Source organism: Dermacentor albipictus, chromosome 5 (assembly GCF_038994185.2).
Source record: "Dermacentor albipictus isolate Rhodes 1998 colony chromosome 5, USDA_Dalb.pri_finalv2, whole genome shotgun sequence".
Taxonomy (NCBI): Eukaryota; Metazoa; Arthropoda; class Arachnida; order Ixodida; family Ixodidae; genus Dermacentor; species Dermacentor albipictus.
In genome coordinates, this window is record NC_091825.1 from 66,693,689 (window position 1) to 66,711,034 (window position 17,346).

General features: G+C 46.0%; 1 protein-coding gene across 1 annotated transcript in view; it reads left to right on the forward strand.

Moving 5' to 3' along the window:
- LOC135896400 (astacin-like metalloprotease toxin 4) overlaps nt 1–14,690 on the forward strand; it is a 38,825-nt gene extending 24,135 nt beyond the window's left edge. The window contains exons 4-5 of the mRNA XM_070539611.1: nt 8,487–8,662; nt 14,301–14,690. Of these exons, the coding sequence (XP_070395712.1) occupies nt 8,487–8,662; nt 14,301–14,530 (406 nt within the window). The 3' untranslated portion in view covers nt 14,531–14,690. The remainder of the gene's footprint in view (nt 1–8,486; nt 8,663–14,300) is intronic.
- Nucleotides 14,691–17,346: the final 2,656 nt, after the last annotated feature.

Sequence of the window (17,346 nt, forward strand, 5' to 3'; positions counted from 1 at the left end):
TCGACCACCGCGGAGTGATGAATAAACCGCATTGCTTTGTATAATTCCGATTGTTCATTTTTTCATTTTGCCACCCACATTCACTACGGTATGCCGTAGCAGGCCGTTTCCCAGTCAGGTCAGGAGCTTCGCACACGTGGCTCAAGTTAAGCAGTTAATTTACTGACGCGAAATCGCAGCATGTCCTGTCGAAGACTGTTTCCTGCGCTTTCTGCACTGTGCGTTGCATGGCGCTGCTGCTGGCAAGCTGAACTTTAGCGATGGTTGCCCATACACGCTTTGATTTCCCAACAGCGACTTGGTGCAGCAAGAAGTATCCGTAAGGTTCCTAACTTTTTGGTTTGGAGCCGAGTACACCCTTTACATTTATGTGCATAACGGTGCTCGAACGTGCAGATATACCTGCACACACAAGTAAGAAAGGTAGCGTTAATGGAAGGAACAGAAGGAGGAGCGAGCGGACAGGATTATGATGACGGTTATGATGATAATTATTATGATGATGCTTGTTATTTCTATTCAAAATGGTTGGGGGGGGGTGACTAAGCGGGCTAGTTACTAGTCTGCTGAAGCCAGCATCATGTATTACATACATGCGAAGCAGTCTAGCAGTTCGCCTATCTCTCTATGATATTTGTTTTTTAATTAGAACCTCTATCTCTAGAACATATGCTAACGACTCCGGTATTTATGAATATCTTCGCTGCTCGCCCTCCTCTCTCGAATACTCTAAACTATTGCTTATCTAGACTGCTCACGAGTTAACACTTCTATTCGCTTTGAATCCCAGCGCTTCTACAAGGTACATGTTTTCTAGTGTCCTTGCTGGATGAATATCTACGCAGTCAATTGTGACGTGCTGATTAGTTTCCTCACTTTTGCTGCAGTCGATGCATGCCCTATCCTGTTGCGAATATTTGCGTCTGTATATGTCCACAGCAAACAGCTCGAGCCTCAGATGGCGAGGCCCAGGCCTTTGTGTTACCCGCCGATGTTCCTTCCTGATTACTTTTCCTGACCATTTGTACATTTCCAGTCTTGTTTCATTCATTTGAAGCAAGTTTACCTTTTTTATTTCTCTCACTTTCTTTTGGATAAGATCGGGTATATTATTTACACTCTGAATTGCTCTGACCTTGGTTGTGAACTTTCTTGACTACCACTTATATTTTAAGATGTTGAGTAGCGCTGCTCATAGAACCCGTCATCCTATTGATGGAATAGGGAATTGGTACGACACATAAAAATGCGGTTCACTTCAAAAGTAGTATTTAATTTGCCAGCCGTACTAACTAGTTTGCTTTGCGTGAAAAACGAAAGACAAAAGAACCGTAACTAAACATTTTCTGGAGGAATGCTTGAGGCAAAGGATTTTATTATTAACTGCACGGTAGAGAAATTGTCCATATGCGCATTACAGTTTACGGTATAACAGCCTACTGCACCCGTGAGAGTGATCACCAGCGCTCGTTGCCCATCATGGCGTTTATTGACAATGATAACCCGCCGTGGTTTCTTAGTGGCCATGGTGTTGGGCTGCCAACCATGGGAGGCCGCGGGATCGAATCACGACCACCGTGGCCTCATTTTAATAAGGGCGAAATGCGGAATCCCCCGCATACTTAGATTTCGATGCACGTTAGAGAACAGCAGGTGGTCTAATTTTCCGTAGTTCCTCACTATGAAATAGGGGCTTTGGCACGTAAAACGGCATAATCTAATAATAATTAACAATATGTTATTACAAGCAGTTATTGCAATAAAGAATGTGATATACCGCCAGTGGTACGAAGACGTGGATGGCAATATAATTTAATATGCAACAGTGGCATTTTTTTTTTGACGGGAACGGCCATGCACAAGCAAAATGTTTCGTACATATTGTAGCTTGAGAAAGCACCAATGGGTATCGCCACTAGCGTTGCAGTGTGCGTTCTCTATGCGGTGTTCCGGTGCCTCTAAACGGCGACATGCTTTCATGTAGGCTTAAAATTCTAGAGTGCAGCAGCAGAAACTTCCACGCGAGTCACTTCCTTCGAGTCACAATTATGCATAGGCGAACTGTTTGCCTTTGTACGATGTCGTTGTCGGCGGTGACGCAATGAGCGGGCTTGGCCTACTGGTTTTGCTGTCTATTAACAGCTACGTGCATATAAACAATCTAACCTCGACCAGATCATATTAGGAGGAACGTTTTGTTCCTTACAGTCGAAAATCATTATAGATGTGCGCACATGAAATTGAGCCAAATCTCCAGTTGAGCCCGGTGCCAAAAAAAAAAGAGCGGATGTCAAAGACGAATGCTACTTTAGAAAAACACCCAATCCTAGTCTCTTGCCTCGATATAAGCACCCGTATCGCTGCATAAAGCTTTCCCGTGGACATGGCATTAAGGAACAGGGAGTGCAAAGTTAAGGTTTTGTCATGGTATGATGACAAAACGGTTTAGTAATCTTGAAATGGATCTTTGTTTGTCGTATTCGAGACATCTATTTTTGTGAGTAGGATGACAAGATCCATACTGCAAGTGCAGTAATAATCTAGTTATAAATATGTTTCCACTATTAGCGGCTAGGTTACACGGGGTCACCGTTGTGCAAGCGAAAACTTGCTTCGCTGCAGACCGTTTACAGCAGTCAGTGTGCGGAGCGCGAATTAGATGGCGCTACTGGGTCGGAAGCTGCTAGAGGGTGTCGACACCACTCTACGGACAAGTGAGGGCAGTATCGTCCCCTAGGTAGCCTCCGTCCGAGTCCTGGGTATGACGATCGAATCGAACGGCTCCCATAACCTGACGGTGTCTAAACTAGCCAAGAAAGCGGGTAATGCCATCATACCCATTCGGAGAGTTGCCAACCGGCAGCAGGGTTTTGGAGAGGGCAATTTTGCGAGACTGGTGCACGCCTTTTGGATGTGTCCTTTTACCTACGCGTCAGCCGCGTACAATTGACAAAGGTCGAAGAGGGTCAAGCTCTACACGTTCATCGCGAATACTATCAAGAGGGCCCTCGCGCTCCCCATGTACATAAGCTCGGAGAGATTGACTCATCTCGGGATACACAACACGTTGGAAGAGATTGAGGAAGCGCAGGAGAGGCCCCAATATTCTTGGCTTTCCACCACCCAAACGGGCAGGAGCATCCTGCGGGAGGTGGGGGTTGCTGCGGCGGAAATCGAGTCTCACTTTTCCTGTCTCCCTCGGGAACAGCGGAAAAGCCTCGTCGTTGCTCCCATTCAACGCAACGTTCATCCCCAACATAACGTGGGTCGGGGGCGAGCTAAGGTCAATGCTCTCCTGGTCGAGCCTAGTCCCACAGACCTAATCCCGCAGTGTTACAGAAAATATTTTCAGAGATACAATCGATCAATATTTGGGAGCTATGTTCAGACATAGCTAACTTAGAATACATGCTCCGGCGGCGCCCCACGTTACGCGACGGCGACGGCATCGCGTCATCTGAATAAGAGGCTGCCCTGACGAGCCCCGCTCTTGAAGCACAGCTACGGGCTGCCCATAGGGCCGGCGACGCAGCAGAGAGACTCGGCCTTTCTGTACCGACGTGGCAGCGGCCCGCTGCCTTCTGACGTGCGTTTTGAAGGACCATAATAAAGTTTCACGATACCATACCATACTGGCTCCAACACCATACCGCGCCTTCTCTGTGCAGCGGAATGCCTGAATGACCTAGAGAAGGAAATGGGCTTCTGCTAACTTTTTTGGTTGGATGTGATGACGTATTGCGCATGTGAATCCATGTGCCACGTGCTACACTCCTCCGGCTCAGTGCAATATCAGCGTAACCCTGCCGTACTAATAAGGGGAAGCACGAGTTCGCGAGTTGTACACACCATGCCTTTTAGCAAATAAATGTTTCTCTCTCAATGATGAATGCACATTTTTACTGCTTAGGCTACTGAGGTCTGAAAAAGAGATGTGTAGCTCGATATAAAACGTGACATAAACAGTTACGGGCGTTGAACTGGGAGTATTATTTGAACGTATCTTCGGACACATTTAGCGCCGCGGCATTGCCCAGCTTCTTAACGAATATTTCGCATCCTGTCATGCGTATTTTGTTAAAAGCGCGAAAGATGGACTCTTTCCGCAGACCAAGAAGAAACGAAAAAGGTTATACAATATTTACATTACAGATAGTGGATGATAGCATACGTGTAGCTGCAAGAGCGCATCAGACTGACTGGGCGGCTGGAAGCGACTCTGCTCACAATGGGCCGCTTCTCTCTTTAGTCCCCTTGGCGACCCCTCGTCGGCAGCAACCAGTTTGGCAGGTGTCTACGTTACTCACGTCAAATTCTTTAATCGTCGCGGAGATGGCTGGGAGCTTCTTGAAGTCCCCTTCGTTGAATTCTTGATGCCTCGTGAAGAAGTGGGAGCTCTCGTCACCTCGTTGATATGCACGTTGTACACGTAGTATGGCAGCTCCCGTCATCCCGAAGATAGGCAAGTGATATGGCACAACAGAACAGCCCCTCCCCCTCCCCCGCCGCCAGGTAATACATCCAGAAGTCGAGCTGTTTGACGTGGCTCGACATATGCGATGTGCTGAATGAGTGACGCCCTTGATGGGGTTAAAGAAATGGCTTTGCTGCCCTTTCATCCACTGGTTATTCCTTTGCTTCGATCTGAGAAAGCTCACGGAGTGACCGAAAATCAACCCCAGCCACTTCGGTGAAAATGGTTAACCCTCCCAATGCTCACCATAATGCTAGACCAAACTCTAAAAAAACAAACGTTCGAACCCCCTCTGTGCTCTCAACAGCACCATTACGGTTACTGTAATAAACACGAACCACACATCCGATAACGAGCTCAGGATGCAGGCCTTCACAAAGGGTGCTGTCAAAGAAAACACATTGAATGGCAAGGAACAGCTAAGGAATGGATTGCATAGGGGATTCTTAACAGTCATTCGCGCAGGCAAGACACAGCTGAGGCGATCGAATAAAGCTTGTTTTGCCCTGTCTCGCTCCGAGTGAAATTCTGTGACTTGTCATTGTGTTTAACAACTTGCTCAGATGTGTCGCATGACCGAACAATTGTTCCATGCTCTTTTCAGCATCCTGGCCAGTAGTAATCTTGCGCTACCCTAGCCTTTGTCTTCTTGGTACCAAAGTGACCCGCCCAAGCATTCCGATGCGGTAACTCTAAAAGCTGTGGTCAGTACTTTTCTGGCACGAGTAGTTGCTTGTATATGTGACCCTTGAAATCCTGATATTTCCGGTACTTGAGACCTGACCTGAACATCTATAGAACTAGATGTTCTTTCGGGTTAGTCCTTCATTTACATTAGCGTGTAGCAAAGTTAGCGAAGGGTCGCTTTTCTGGGCCGCGATAAGCGCCTCTCATTCAACCCTACTAAGCTGGTTCCAGAAAAAGAAAAAGCGGGGCTAAGCAGTGAACATTTCACTCCAGCCCTAGGCGCCCGGTTTTCACGAGTCTCGAAAGGCCCCTCACCCATTGTCACTGATCCGGTAACTTATCCTTCACAAGTCTTAGTCCTCTGTTTTTCATCAGCCGTATCTACCAGCCTAGGCTGCCGCTGTGGAGACGTTACATTGTCAGGTTTCTCATTTGAAGATAAGCTTTCACGTTTCTTTGCGAGGGCGCATGCCCCTGTTCTCGTTAATGCCATGCAAGCGAGACTGGTAGAGAACGACCGGCCCACCTCCTTTTCAAAAAGCTGCTTCAATTTGTACGAAAAAAGATATGAACAGTGTCTGGGTATACTTGGACTCACAGCTGCCTCCGTTTGCAACCCTTCAAAAGCGCCCTCGAGGGTTACCCTGGCAAGTGGCAAGCACGTGGTCTGTTCTTCTGTGACTTGTCTGACCCAAGCGCATTCCCCTGTATAGGCTAATGGAGAAACACAGGACAAATGCGTAACATCCATGGTGGGGGCGGAATCGCGAAGTTCCCTACACATTTTCTCGTTTACCACGACCGCCCGGATATATGGCTCGAGCAGCCTCAGATTTTCGTCAGAATGGGTATTGCAGGCGAATGCGATTTGCTCCTTGAAATTTGAGGAAATGTGGCCTTCCTTGTTGCAACGGAAACAGCTATGCGGTCTCCGGGCCTCGAACGTGCGCTCTATATCTGCCTTAGCTTTAGCGGCCCCAGCTTACTGCGCTGTCTCTGCTAGCCCTTCCCTCGCCACCCCAGGGTTAGTCGAAACTCTTTTGTTGAACTCGTCACTCGTGGATGATTTCTTATTCGATAAAACTGGGTTGCAATGGGAAAACCGCCTTACAGAATAGTCTTTTTTTTTTTCAAGCCCTCTTCCTGAATCGATTTTTCTTGGAATTTCGGCACGTGTAATATTCCTCCGCGAGCGGCGCTGCCTTCTATAGGTCTACATCGGGGAACCTCTCCTGCAGCCAAAGTCTAACTTCTTCTGGAAGAACTCGGTAAAACTGCTCCAGCGCTATGCATTCAAGCACCTTGTAGTGATTGACATGCACTTCTACGCTTTGGAGCCACTCTTCTAAGTTAGACTTAAACTCGTATCCCAACTCGGTGTGCGACTCGCTGCCCCTTTTTGTCTGTGTAAACCGCGGTTGAAATGCCTCGGCAGAGAGGTGGTTTTGCGATGAAGCGCGGCTTTTACCTTTCTACAGTTCTGATAGTCTTCTTAAGGAAAGCGTGCAAGTAATTCCGCGGCCTTTTCTGGGACAACTGAACGATGTTTTTCAGACCAAAGGCTTGCGCTACCCTAGCCTTTGTCTTCTTGATACCAAAGTATCTTTTCACACGTACGTTCGAAATTCACGTGAAAAAGCGTGATATCACCGTCTTTCCTTTACGGCAGCATCAGGTCCTATATTCTCAGTGTAGGCGTATCGACTCCACCGGAAAGGGGTCTTGAACTCACAGAAATAATTAAAATTTGCGATATTTCCAGTAATCTCATTTTAAGAGCATGATCTTGCTCTTCGCCCCTTTTTCACTCTCTGCCTCCTCACGCCGTTTTCTGCTCCTCCTCGCGCATTTTTTGACGCTTCTCCTCTCAAGAATTTCTCCCCAAATCTCTTCGGCTTCCTTCTCGGTTACCTCTTTGCCCTCATAACGTCCAGAATGTCTGTCTTTCGCTTCGTCGTGGCAACCGAAATCCCTATCTCCTGACAAACATAAAGAAGGTCTTGTATCCTAAGCTTATACACCGCGATCTGACGGCTCGTCTTCGGTTTTGCCTCTAAATTAGCTTTGCTTCCGAAACAGTAAATCTATGCAAGGCCTGAAGCAAACTAAGACAAAAGCACTACAACCTTCTCAGAATACTGGAGCAATTGTCCTTAGCATTTACGTGTGCGACAAAGGTCTGGCGATGCGAAAGGAAAACATCGGGCACACACCCCTCCAAAGTAGCTGACGCCAGTGGTGCTCGTGGCTGCCGTTGAGCGGTGTAGCGGGCGTTATCTGGCTTCGAATCACACAGCTTGCCATCCACTGTTGTGACTTCAGGTTGGAGGGCGAGAGACGGACTCTGTCCGCAGACGAAGAAGAAATGAAAAACTTTATACAATATTTACAGATAGTGGATGATAGCATACATGTAGCTGCAAGAGTGCATCAGACCGACTGGGTGGCTCGAAGTGGCTCTCTGCTCACAATGGGCCAGTTCTCCCGTTAGTCCCCTTGGGCGACCCCTCGTCGGCAGGAACCAGTTTGGCAGGTGCCGACGTCACTCGCGTCGAATTCTTGTTTCCTCACGGAAAGTGGGAGCTCTCGTCGCCTTGCTGATGTGCACGTGGTGCACGTAGTATGGCAGCTGCCAACGCGTCGAATATAGGGACATGGTATGGCACAACAGTACGCGTAATCGTCGTTGCGTGCGCCTGCAGTCATGATGATAAACAAAAAAGAACATCTGCTTTGTAAACATATATTTCTATGCTGTGCAATGTAGCGGATCTAAGTAGCTTTTGTTTCGCTGCAAGCATGCTTCGCGAAAACTTTCTATTTCATTTTGTTTAGAAGTGATATAAAAATACCTATATTTCCTTCGATATTCCTAAGTCATTTTCGTAGTAAAATTTAATTTGATACTGTAGATCCACACGCAGGCAACTCCAGCGCAGCTTAAGCCTTGAAATGTATTATTCTGCGCCTTGACATAGCTGCAATCCGGTGTAGGCCTAGTGTAGAAGAAATCGGCAGACGAGGTATATTTGTGTTCAAACCGATAACTTCAATGCTGTACTCCTGCTTCGTTTTACAAAATCGAATGAAATGTTCGAAGCAGATAGATCTCAGTTAGTAGAAGCACTCCCCATGCGCGGGCTTATTTGCGTATTAGCCAAACCTGCCTGCAGAGCTTTCTTGCACCATTAAAATGTCAGAGTACCTCTACGTTTGGTGTTATATGAGACGCGATGCATATCACGTCAATCGTACTACGTGTTGAATATAGTGTCGTGCATGCCGTCGCCACCTGCATGTCTGGAAATGCTGGCACTATGCCCAGGTGCTACTCGATGGTTGGCCGCATTGGCGGTGAGCAGCCGTTGTCCTTGGGCCGCGGCTGCCTCTTCCGCGGCACAGTGATGCACGAGCTGCTGCACGTGCTGGGCTTCTACCACGAGCAAAACCGCCCCGACAGGGACGAGTACATCGACATCTTTCCAGAAAATGTTAAAAACGGTGAGCGTATATTCAGTTTGAACTTCGGAACAAGCCTTATACCACGTGTTTACATTGTTGGGTTTTCTAGATTCTTTCTCGTGGCGCCATTCGGCAGCGAGCCGCTGCCGTTAGGGACGCACTACAAAAACTTCGTTTCTTTATTGATGTGTTGGCTGTGCCTACTTCTATGCAGTGATGTCGAGTTTAACCCAGGGCAACATGGGCTGGATATCGTGTTCGTCACTATGCAACGTATTGAAACTGGCCAGGACGACATTCGTAATGACTTGCACGCAATAACGAATTGGCAGATGTGAGGTCATGACGAGCTAAATCAGTTATGCAGTATGCCTCGTACTGTTGATGTTGATGTTGTGTCAGTGAGAAGTTCTATCACAAATGCATCACCCGAATCACTAAACATATTTAACTGAATTTTAACACAGGTAATACATACTAGAAGATATCTATCCACATTTAAAATAGCCAAAGTTACCCATGTTAATAAATAGGGTGACCGGTCCGACCCTTCTTGCTACCACCCGGTATCTGTACTGAGTGTACAGATATGGGAAATAACAACATTTTGTAAAAATGATTGGAAAACACGTGCATTTAATTTTGGACAAATGTCATGCGTTATGTCCACATTAACATAGATTCCGACGCATGCGTTCGACAACCACAGCAGTGCTCATTAAATACCACCTTTACAAATAACCAATTCGCTGTAGCCGTTTTTCTTGACACGGAAAGAGCATTTGATACCGTAGAATACGAAACATTGTTGAGAGGTTACGCAAGTATGGCTTCCGCAACACTATGTGGCATTTCTTAGAGAGTTACATTAAAGGTTGTCAAGAAATGGTAATAATTACCATTTCTTTTTCTGTTCAGTCCATAGAAACAGGTGTGCTACAGGGTTTGGTATTAGGTCTGTTGCTTTAATTGCTATACATAAATGATTTACCACAAGTACTAACTACTGCCGAAATGCTCATGTATGCTGATGACACCAGCCTTATTATTTCTGATGAAAATATTTCAGATATCGAAAAAAATTAATACTGTTATTGCCAAAATTTCTGATTGGTTTACTGCTAACAAGCTTACCATTGTTCCTAATAAAACTGAATAAGTGGTATTCCATTCCTGAAATAATACAACTGTACTTAATGATATAATACTATGTATTAATAATGGCCCCCAATTCGCATTGACTAGTTCTCCTACTTTAGTGTCCTTCTAGACAGATGCTTATATTGGCACCTTCAGGTAGATGCTGTCTGCTTTAAGTTAGCTTCAAGCTGTATGCCCTCGTGCAAGCTTGTGAATGCTTTGGTGTGTCAATACTCCGTATTCTATACTTTACTCTATTGAACTGCCGCCTCTTGTAGTGGGTAGAATCCTGGGGTTTTACATAAACCTCCTACCTTGAACCAGTACGACGGTTGCAAGAACGAGCTATACGTACGATAGCTTTCTCACGATACTATCAACCAAGCAAACCCTTGTTTTCTATGCTAAAAATATTTTACTTTTGATTTCGTGCGGGAATTACGATTAGCTACATGTATTAACAATGTTATGAGGTACTACGAGCCATTCCCTACATCATTAATCTGCACTCCACCACGCCACACTAGGAACCAAACTTTTGGTAATTTAAATATCCCCCAAATAAATAACGTTATGGTAAACGACTCCAACAGTATGCTGGAGCAAAGGTAGAGAATGGTATTCCGCATTACATAAAGAACTCGCTGAACTTGCTGAGAGCAATGAAAAAATATTATTTCTAAGTCATTCTCTCTGCTTCTTGAACTGATTCTTGTGTTCTCTTTCTGTTAAATCATGTACAACAAACCCTCATTTTTCCTGCATATTTTGCAAAGTGTTGTAATTATATATTATATGTTATTACATTTGAAACGCTTGCCTAGCATCATTTGATGACATTTTCGTATATCATTAAATGGGCCCCATACTACCCATTGACGATGGGACCATACAGGTTGTGGGTATCCTGCATAATGAAATGTATGTGTGTGTGCAACTGGACGCCAATTACTTGAAAAATTATAGATCGATCAGCTTACTGCCCGTTGCCTACAAAGTATTTAGTAGGGCAATCGCAAATAGAATGAGGAATCCCTTAGACTTCTGCCAACCAAAGGACCAGGCAGGATTCCGTAAAGGCTACTCACCATCAGACCATATTCACACTATCAGTCAGGTGATAAAGAAATAGGCGGAACATAACCAGCCCTTATATATAGCTTTCAATGATTGCGAGAAAACGTTATATTCAGTCGAAACATCAGCAGTCATGAAGGCATTACGGAACCAGGGTGTTGACAAGCCGTATGTAACAATAGTGACGGATGTCTATAGCGGCTTCGCAGCCACCGAAGTCCTCTATAAAGAAATCAACAAAATCCCAATAAAGAAGGGCATTAGGCGGGGAGATACGATCTCTCCAGTGATATTCACAGCGCTTTTACAGGAGGCATTCAGGGATCTGGATTTGGAAAAATTAGGGATAAGTGTTCATGGAGAACACCTTAGTAACTTGCGATGGGTCGGTGATATTTCCTTGCTTAGTAGCTCAGGGGACCAATTGCAGTGCATGCTCACCGACCTGGACAGGCAAACTAAAGGTGGGTCTAAAAATTAAGCTGCGAAAAACTAAAGTTATGTTTAACAGTCTCGGAAGGCGACTTCAGTTTACGATAGGTAGCGAGGCACTGGAAGTGGTAAGAAAATACATCTACTTAGTGCAGGTGGTGAGTAGGGATCCGGACCATGGGACCGAAATAATCAGAAGAACAAAAATGGGCTTGAGTGCATTTGGAGGTATTGTCAGATCATGAACAACAGGTTGCCATTATCCCCCAAGAGAAAAGTGTACAATAGCTGTGTCTTACCAGTATTCACCTACGGGGCAGAAACCTGGAGGCTTGCGAAAAGGGTTCTACCTAAATTGAGGACGACGCAACGAGCTATGGAAAGAAGAATGATGGGTGTAACGTTAAGGGATAAGAAGATTGGGTGAGGGAACACACGCGAGTTATTGACATCTTAGTGTTGAAATCAAGAAAAAGAAATGTGCATGGGCAGGGCATGTAATGAGGAAGGAAGATAACCGATGGTCATTAAGGGTTGCGGACTGGCTTCCAAGACAGGGGAAGTGTAGCAACGGGTGGCGGAAAGTTAGGTGGGCGGATTAGATTAAGACGTTTGCAAGGACAACATGGCCAGAATTCGCACATGACCATGGTAGTTGAAGAAGTATGGGAGAGGCCTTTGCCCTGCAGTGGGCGCAGCCTGGCTGATGATGATGCTGATGCTGCTGCTGCTGATGATGATGATTATGCGTGTTTGTGTGTGTGTGTAACAAAGAAAGCAAGAAAGCAAGAAGAAAGACTCAGGCCCTCCATGTGCATGCCCCAGCTCACCACAGTTTACCTCCCTTTCCCCTCCCTCTATCTTAACTTTCCATTCCCTCTCTCCCGTCCCCCAGAGTAGGGCAGCCAACCAGATGCACTCCTAGTTAACATCCGTGCCTTCAGTTTTTATTTCTTCTTCCTCCTGTTACTCCTTTCTTTTTTGCTTTGGTCACTTTATTTCATTCTTGTATTGGATTATTTGTATATGTTACAGAATGTTCTTTCATCGTTACCCACTAACATTGTATACTTGCCTTTCACTTTCTTTTCTAATTCTCTAGCATCCTCCTCTAACGCAATGCTCCTTCGCGAGTCTGTGGGGTAACTGGCTAGATAAATAAATATACTTTGTGGTCGAAGGCATGATGGAGGCTGGACTGGAGAAACACTATAGCTTCTCTCTCAAGTTGGCGCCGCAGAAACTTTGAAAGACAGAGAAGGCTTACGTGTTTGGTACTGTGAACGTGTTGTTTTTACTGAGAAAATCGTGTGGTTGGCTAGCAGCGGGGAACGTGTGAGTAAACTCAGGATACGCAAATATCAGTGCTGAAAATTATTCAAAGCGCGAAGGGAGAAGAACGACACAGAATAGATACACGGACAAGCGCTGTGAATAATTTTTAATATGGATTACCAACATGCTCTTCACACTATCGTTTTAAAGGAAGTAGCATGTTGTATGGTGACAGCGAGATTCCATACAGATATTGGTGGTATAATGAACTAAAAAGCCAAATGAATTCCTGTATTGCTTTCCTGTACCATTAAAATAAAAAAAATAGAAAACGCGGAGGAGCTTTACTACGCAGATTTCTTGCCATGCAAAACCGCCCGCTTTCTAGTCGGCTAACAATGCAACTCATTGTACTAAAAACCATGCGTGTATTTTAATGTTTTGGCAGAACCACTTATTGCTCGCATGTCAGAGTGATTGTGTGGCCTTATGAAGGGGCGTAACGAATTTGAGTGACACTTGATTTTAGGCCCTTATCACTTTCGTGTTATAAGAAAACGTAGAGTTACAACATAAAAGGATTTACTGTATGAATTGCTTCCACGTGCGCACATAAGTCCAAGGGGCGGAATACAGCAAGGCTATTTTTTTCATCATTTATTTCCATTAGCTGCTCGAACCGTATGTAAGAGAGAGAGAGGAAAAAAAAGAGACGCAATAAATATTTATTGGTAGTCTCGACGTCCTGATCTTGACTCCTTAGTATTCTTTAACGAGAATTCCCTTGATTATCTGAAAGTTTTGTTAGGTAACGAAATTGCCAAATGATTTCCGGAGCTGCTGCTCGGTACTAATGACTAGGGACCTCGCCCCCAGGTAATCGAGAAATTGCTAAAACAAGTTGAACCTAAGTAAGTACCTAACTTTGTTATGCAAGCGCAAAAAAGATAAAGAAAGAACCGAATTCGCACTGTAAGTCTCAGTGCAAGTCACTCGTATAGTACATCAACGAAAAACAAATGTTTCCTTCCGAAACGAGCATTGAGAAGCTGTAGTGGCTCCCCATGAAGGCCTATGGATAACGGACCAATTCCAACTAAAATATATGTATTCGCGGAGAACTTAAAAAGGAAATAGGAGAAAGTCAAGGAATGAAAAACAGCAATAAACCAGGTTAAAAGACATAAGTGTAGTGCATGATGTACATGGACTCGCTTTGCAATAAAATGATTTTCACGCCATACTAGGGTTTTCATTAGGATGAAGGGCGCAGCGAGAGTAAACCCAACTTGCAAAAAAAGAAAATATCTCATCTTAGGAGTTATTGTTGCGCTGTTCTGCGAAATACTTTTTGCGGCATAGCCAACACGCGTAAACCGAAACACGTAGGGGAATTAAGGACAGACAGGATGACTGACAGGACAGTCATGGCACTCGTCCTGTCTGTTCTTATCTGTTGTATATTTATCTGTTTGCCACTATTGTCCATGTACCGAAACGGAACACCTATTTCTTTATTTCAAGCTGGAAATTTAGGAAAAGGAAAAATTAACGGAGGCACACTTCCTAATGAGGACGTTTCGTGGTATTTCATGTCAATATCCCAGCATTGCTACAATGAAGATATGTTAATGAAGAAACGTGTACTCCTTGTTATGTTTGAAACGTTCTTCAAATGACCTTGAAACCGCTTTCTTTGGCGGGCGCTTTTCTTCCTTGCGCAATGAATTTCCGCTCTTCCTTTGCCTCGCAGGGTTCTTGCCACAGTTTGACAAGCTGCCTGCTTATTACGTCCGCCGGCTGACACAATTCAGCTACAAATCGATTATGCTGTATGGCTCGGGTGCATTTTCCCGGGCTGCCAATCTGTCCACCATGCTGAAAAAGGATGGCGGAAGGCTCGAGGCAACCCACGACAAAGACACGCTTAGCCCGCTTGATGTTGTTCGCATTGATATGCTGTACCCAAAGTCGTGTGCCTGATGTCATTTAACAAATAGCACAGTTGATCAAAGGAGCCAAGAATTGATACGATCATGCCTTTAAAAAGATGGAACAAGAAGTAAAAAAAAAACGGGAATATCTATAGAGAAGCAAGGGGCAATGGGTAGAAAAAAAAAACTGGGGTACTTGTGGGCCTCAATCGACGGTCGACACCTGAACAATAAAAGGCACTACCCAACACTGTGAATACAGTGTGATTGCGTGGTTTACTAGGTTATGAACACGCCTTCAAAGAATAAATGTTCTTGACTCCTATTTTTATGGTTTTCTTGTCTGAGGTTATATTTTTACGTACGTGTAAGATTTGTTTTCTCTTTGCACACGCGCTCGCACACACATATAGTGTGTGTGTGCGAGCGCGTGAACGTATGTTTGCTCCTGTGTACGTTAACAATCCTAAGAAAATATGCCAGGGTGGTCGCCGGAGGTGGTTTGATTTCTGCTTTACTGTGACGCCATAGTGCTCGTCGATGGTCATGCGTTGGCAATGCGCAAAGCGCTACCATATTGCTTGAAGCGCAAGCTCCTGCAGCGAGAGAGAGAGAGAGAGACCCGCCGTGGTTGCTTAGTGGCTAAGGTGTTGGGCTGCTGAGCACGAGGTCGCGGGATCGTATCCCGGCCACGGCGGCCGCATGTCGATGGGGGCGAAATGCGAAAACACCCGTGTGCTTAGATTTAGGTGCACGTTAAAGAACCCCAGGTTGTCCAAATTTCCGGAGTCCCCAAGTACGGCGTGCCTCATAATCACAAAGTGGTTTCGCGCCACGTAAAACCCCATAATTATATATATATATATATATATATATATATACGTATTGTTACGGGGGATTAGATATAGGTATTTACAACATATACAGTTATGAGCCTGTAGCTCAGTAGCCAGGGTACCACCATCTACTGATCGTCGGGACACTTCAACTTGCTCTTCCCCTCACAATGTCCTTTCGTCCACAGCGGCACAAACTCGTGCGTGACATTAACCCCGGGCGGCAGAAGCATCGTCTCGACGCATCCTAGGGTGTCGAATGAGTGTGCAAGTTATAGGGATTTTGTCGCGAAGCGTGCATGATATCAGTTCTTGGTGGTGTAGAAGACGTCAAAGTCACAGGTGATATCTCATATGTGAGGCTAGTAACTTGGCGAAGAAGTCGGTATTACCCGACGTATCGAGGCAGGAGTTTTTCGGAAAGGCCCACGTGACGGGAGGGTAACCAAAGCAGGGCAAGTGACCCAGGGCTGAAATGAACGTCCCTACGACGACTGTCGTAACGGTGCTTTTGGCTAGTCTGAGACGCAAGAAGACTGTCACTGGCAATGTGACGTGCTGTGGCCGCGCGAACAATAGCGTCGTGAGCATAGAACGTGGTAGTGGTGGTATCGGAAGGGAGCAGCGAGTCAACAGGCAGGAGTTGGCCACGGCCATAGAGTAGATAGAACGGACAGTAACCAGTAATATAGCGACGCGACGAATTGTATGCAAACCTCACGTAAGGTAACGTGCAGTCCCAATCCCGATGATCATCGGACACGTACATGGAAAGCGTGCCCTTGAGTGTGCGGTCGAGACGCTCGGTAAGTCCGTTTGTCTGTGGGTGGTAGGCCGTCGCGAACTCGTAGGACGTGGAGCAAGAGGGAAGAAGGTCGTCAACAACTTTAGAAAGAAAACAACGGCCCCTGTCAATGAGTAGCTGGCGTGGGGCACCATGGTGTAGGATCACCTCATGAAGGAGAAAATCAGCCAGATTAGTTGCGCAGCTCATTGGGAGGGCCTGCGTTATGGCATAAGGCGTGGTATATTCCGTCGCGACAGCCACCCACGTGTTGCCCGAGGATGAAGTTGGAAATGGGCCAAGGAAATGATGGCTCACTGCGGATATGTACAGGTTGTTGGTGCCCAGCGGGAGACAATGAAGGCTTCTTGCGGCGTTGGCAAAGTTCATAGGCTGCGCCGTAACGTCGAACCGAGTGATATAGGCCAGGCTAGAAAAATCGCCTGTGGACACGCTCGTACGTACGGGATACACCCATATGACCAGCGGTCGGCACATCTTGCAACTGCGAGCGAATCGTCGACCGCAGGTGCTCAGAAACGACGAGAAGTAGCTGGACTCAAATTGCGTCGGTATAACGTCCTGTCCTGGAGAACAAACATACTGAGGGAAACGTCCTGTTGCTCCGAGGTAAGGCGTTCGATGATGGATCGCGAATATGGGTCACGACAATGCTCGTCGGCAAAGCGTGAGGAGTCGGAGATCGACAAAACGCAGGTATCTGCATCGGTTTCGGTGCCATCTGGAAGGTCGACAAGGTAGCTGGAGAGGCAGTCGGCGTCCTTATGTAGCCGCCCCGATATGTAGGACACGGGAAAGGTGCACACCTGCAGGTGCATTGTCCAGCGGCCAAGACGGCCTGTCGGATCACTGAGGGAGGATAGCCAGCATAAGGCACGATGATCTATCACGACGGTGAAATGCCGACCGAACAAGTAAGGGTGGAACTTAGCAATGGACCAAACATGGGCCAAGCATTAACGTTTTGTGATGAAGTAGTTGCGCTCTGGTGTGGACAAATGACGGCTAGCATACGCTTTCACGCGATTGATGTCCTGCTGTCGTCGGGACGAGATAGCGTCAATGCCATGGCCGTTTGCATCAGTGCAAACTTCTGTGTAGACCTGCTGAATAAAATGACCCAACACGGTGAATTGATAAGGCGACTTAGAAGCATTGAAAATGCCGCAGCCTGGTCGGGTCCCCAACGAAAAGTGGCGTCCTTTTGAGGAGGTCTGTGAGAGG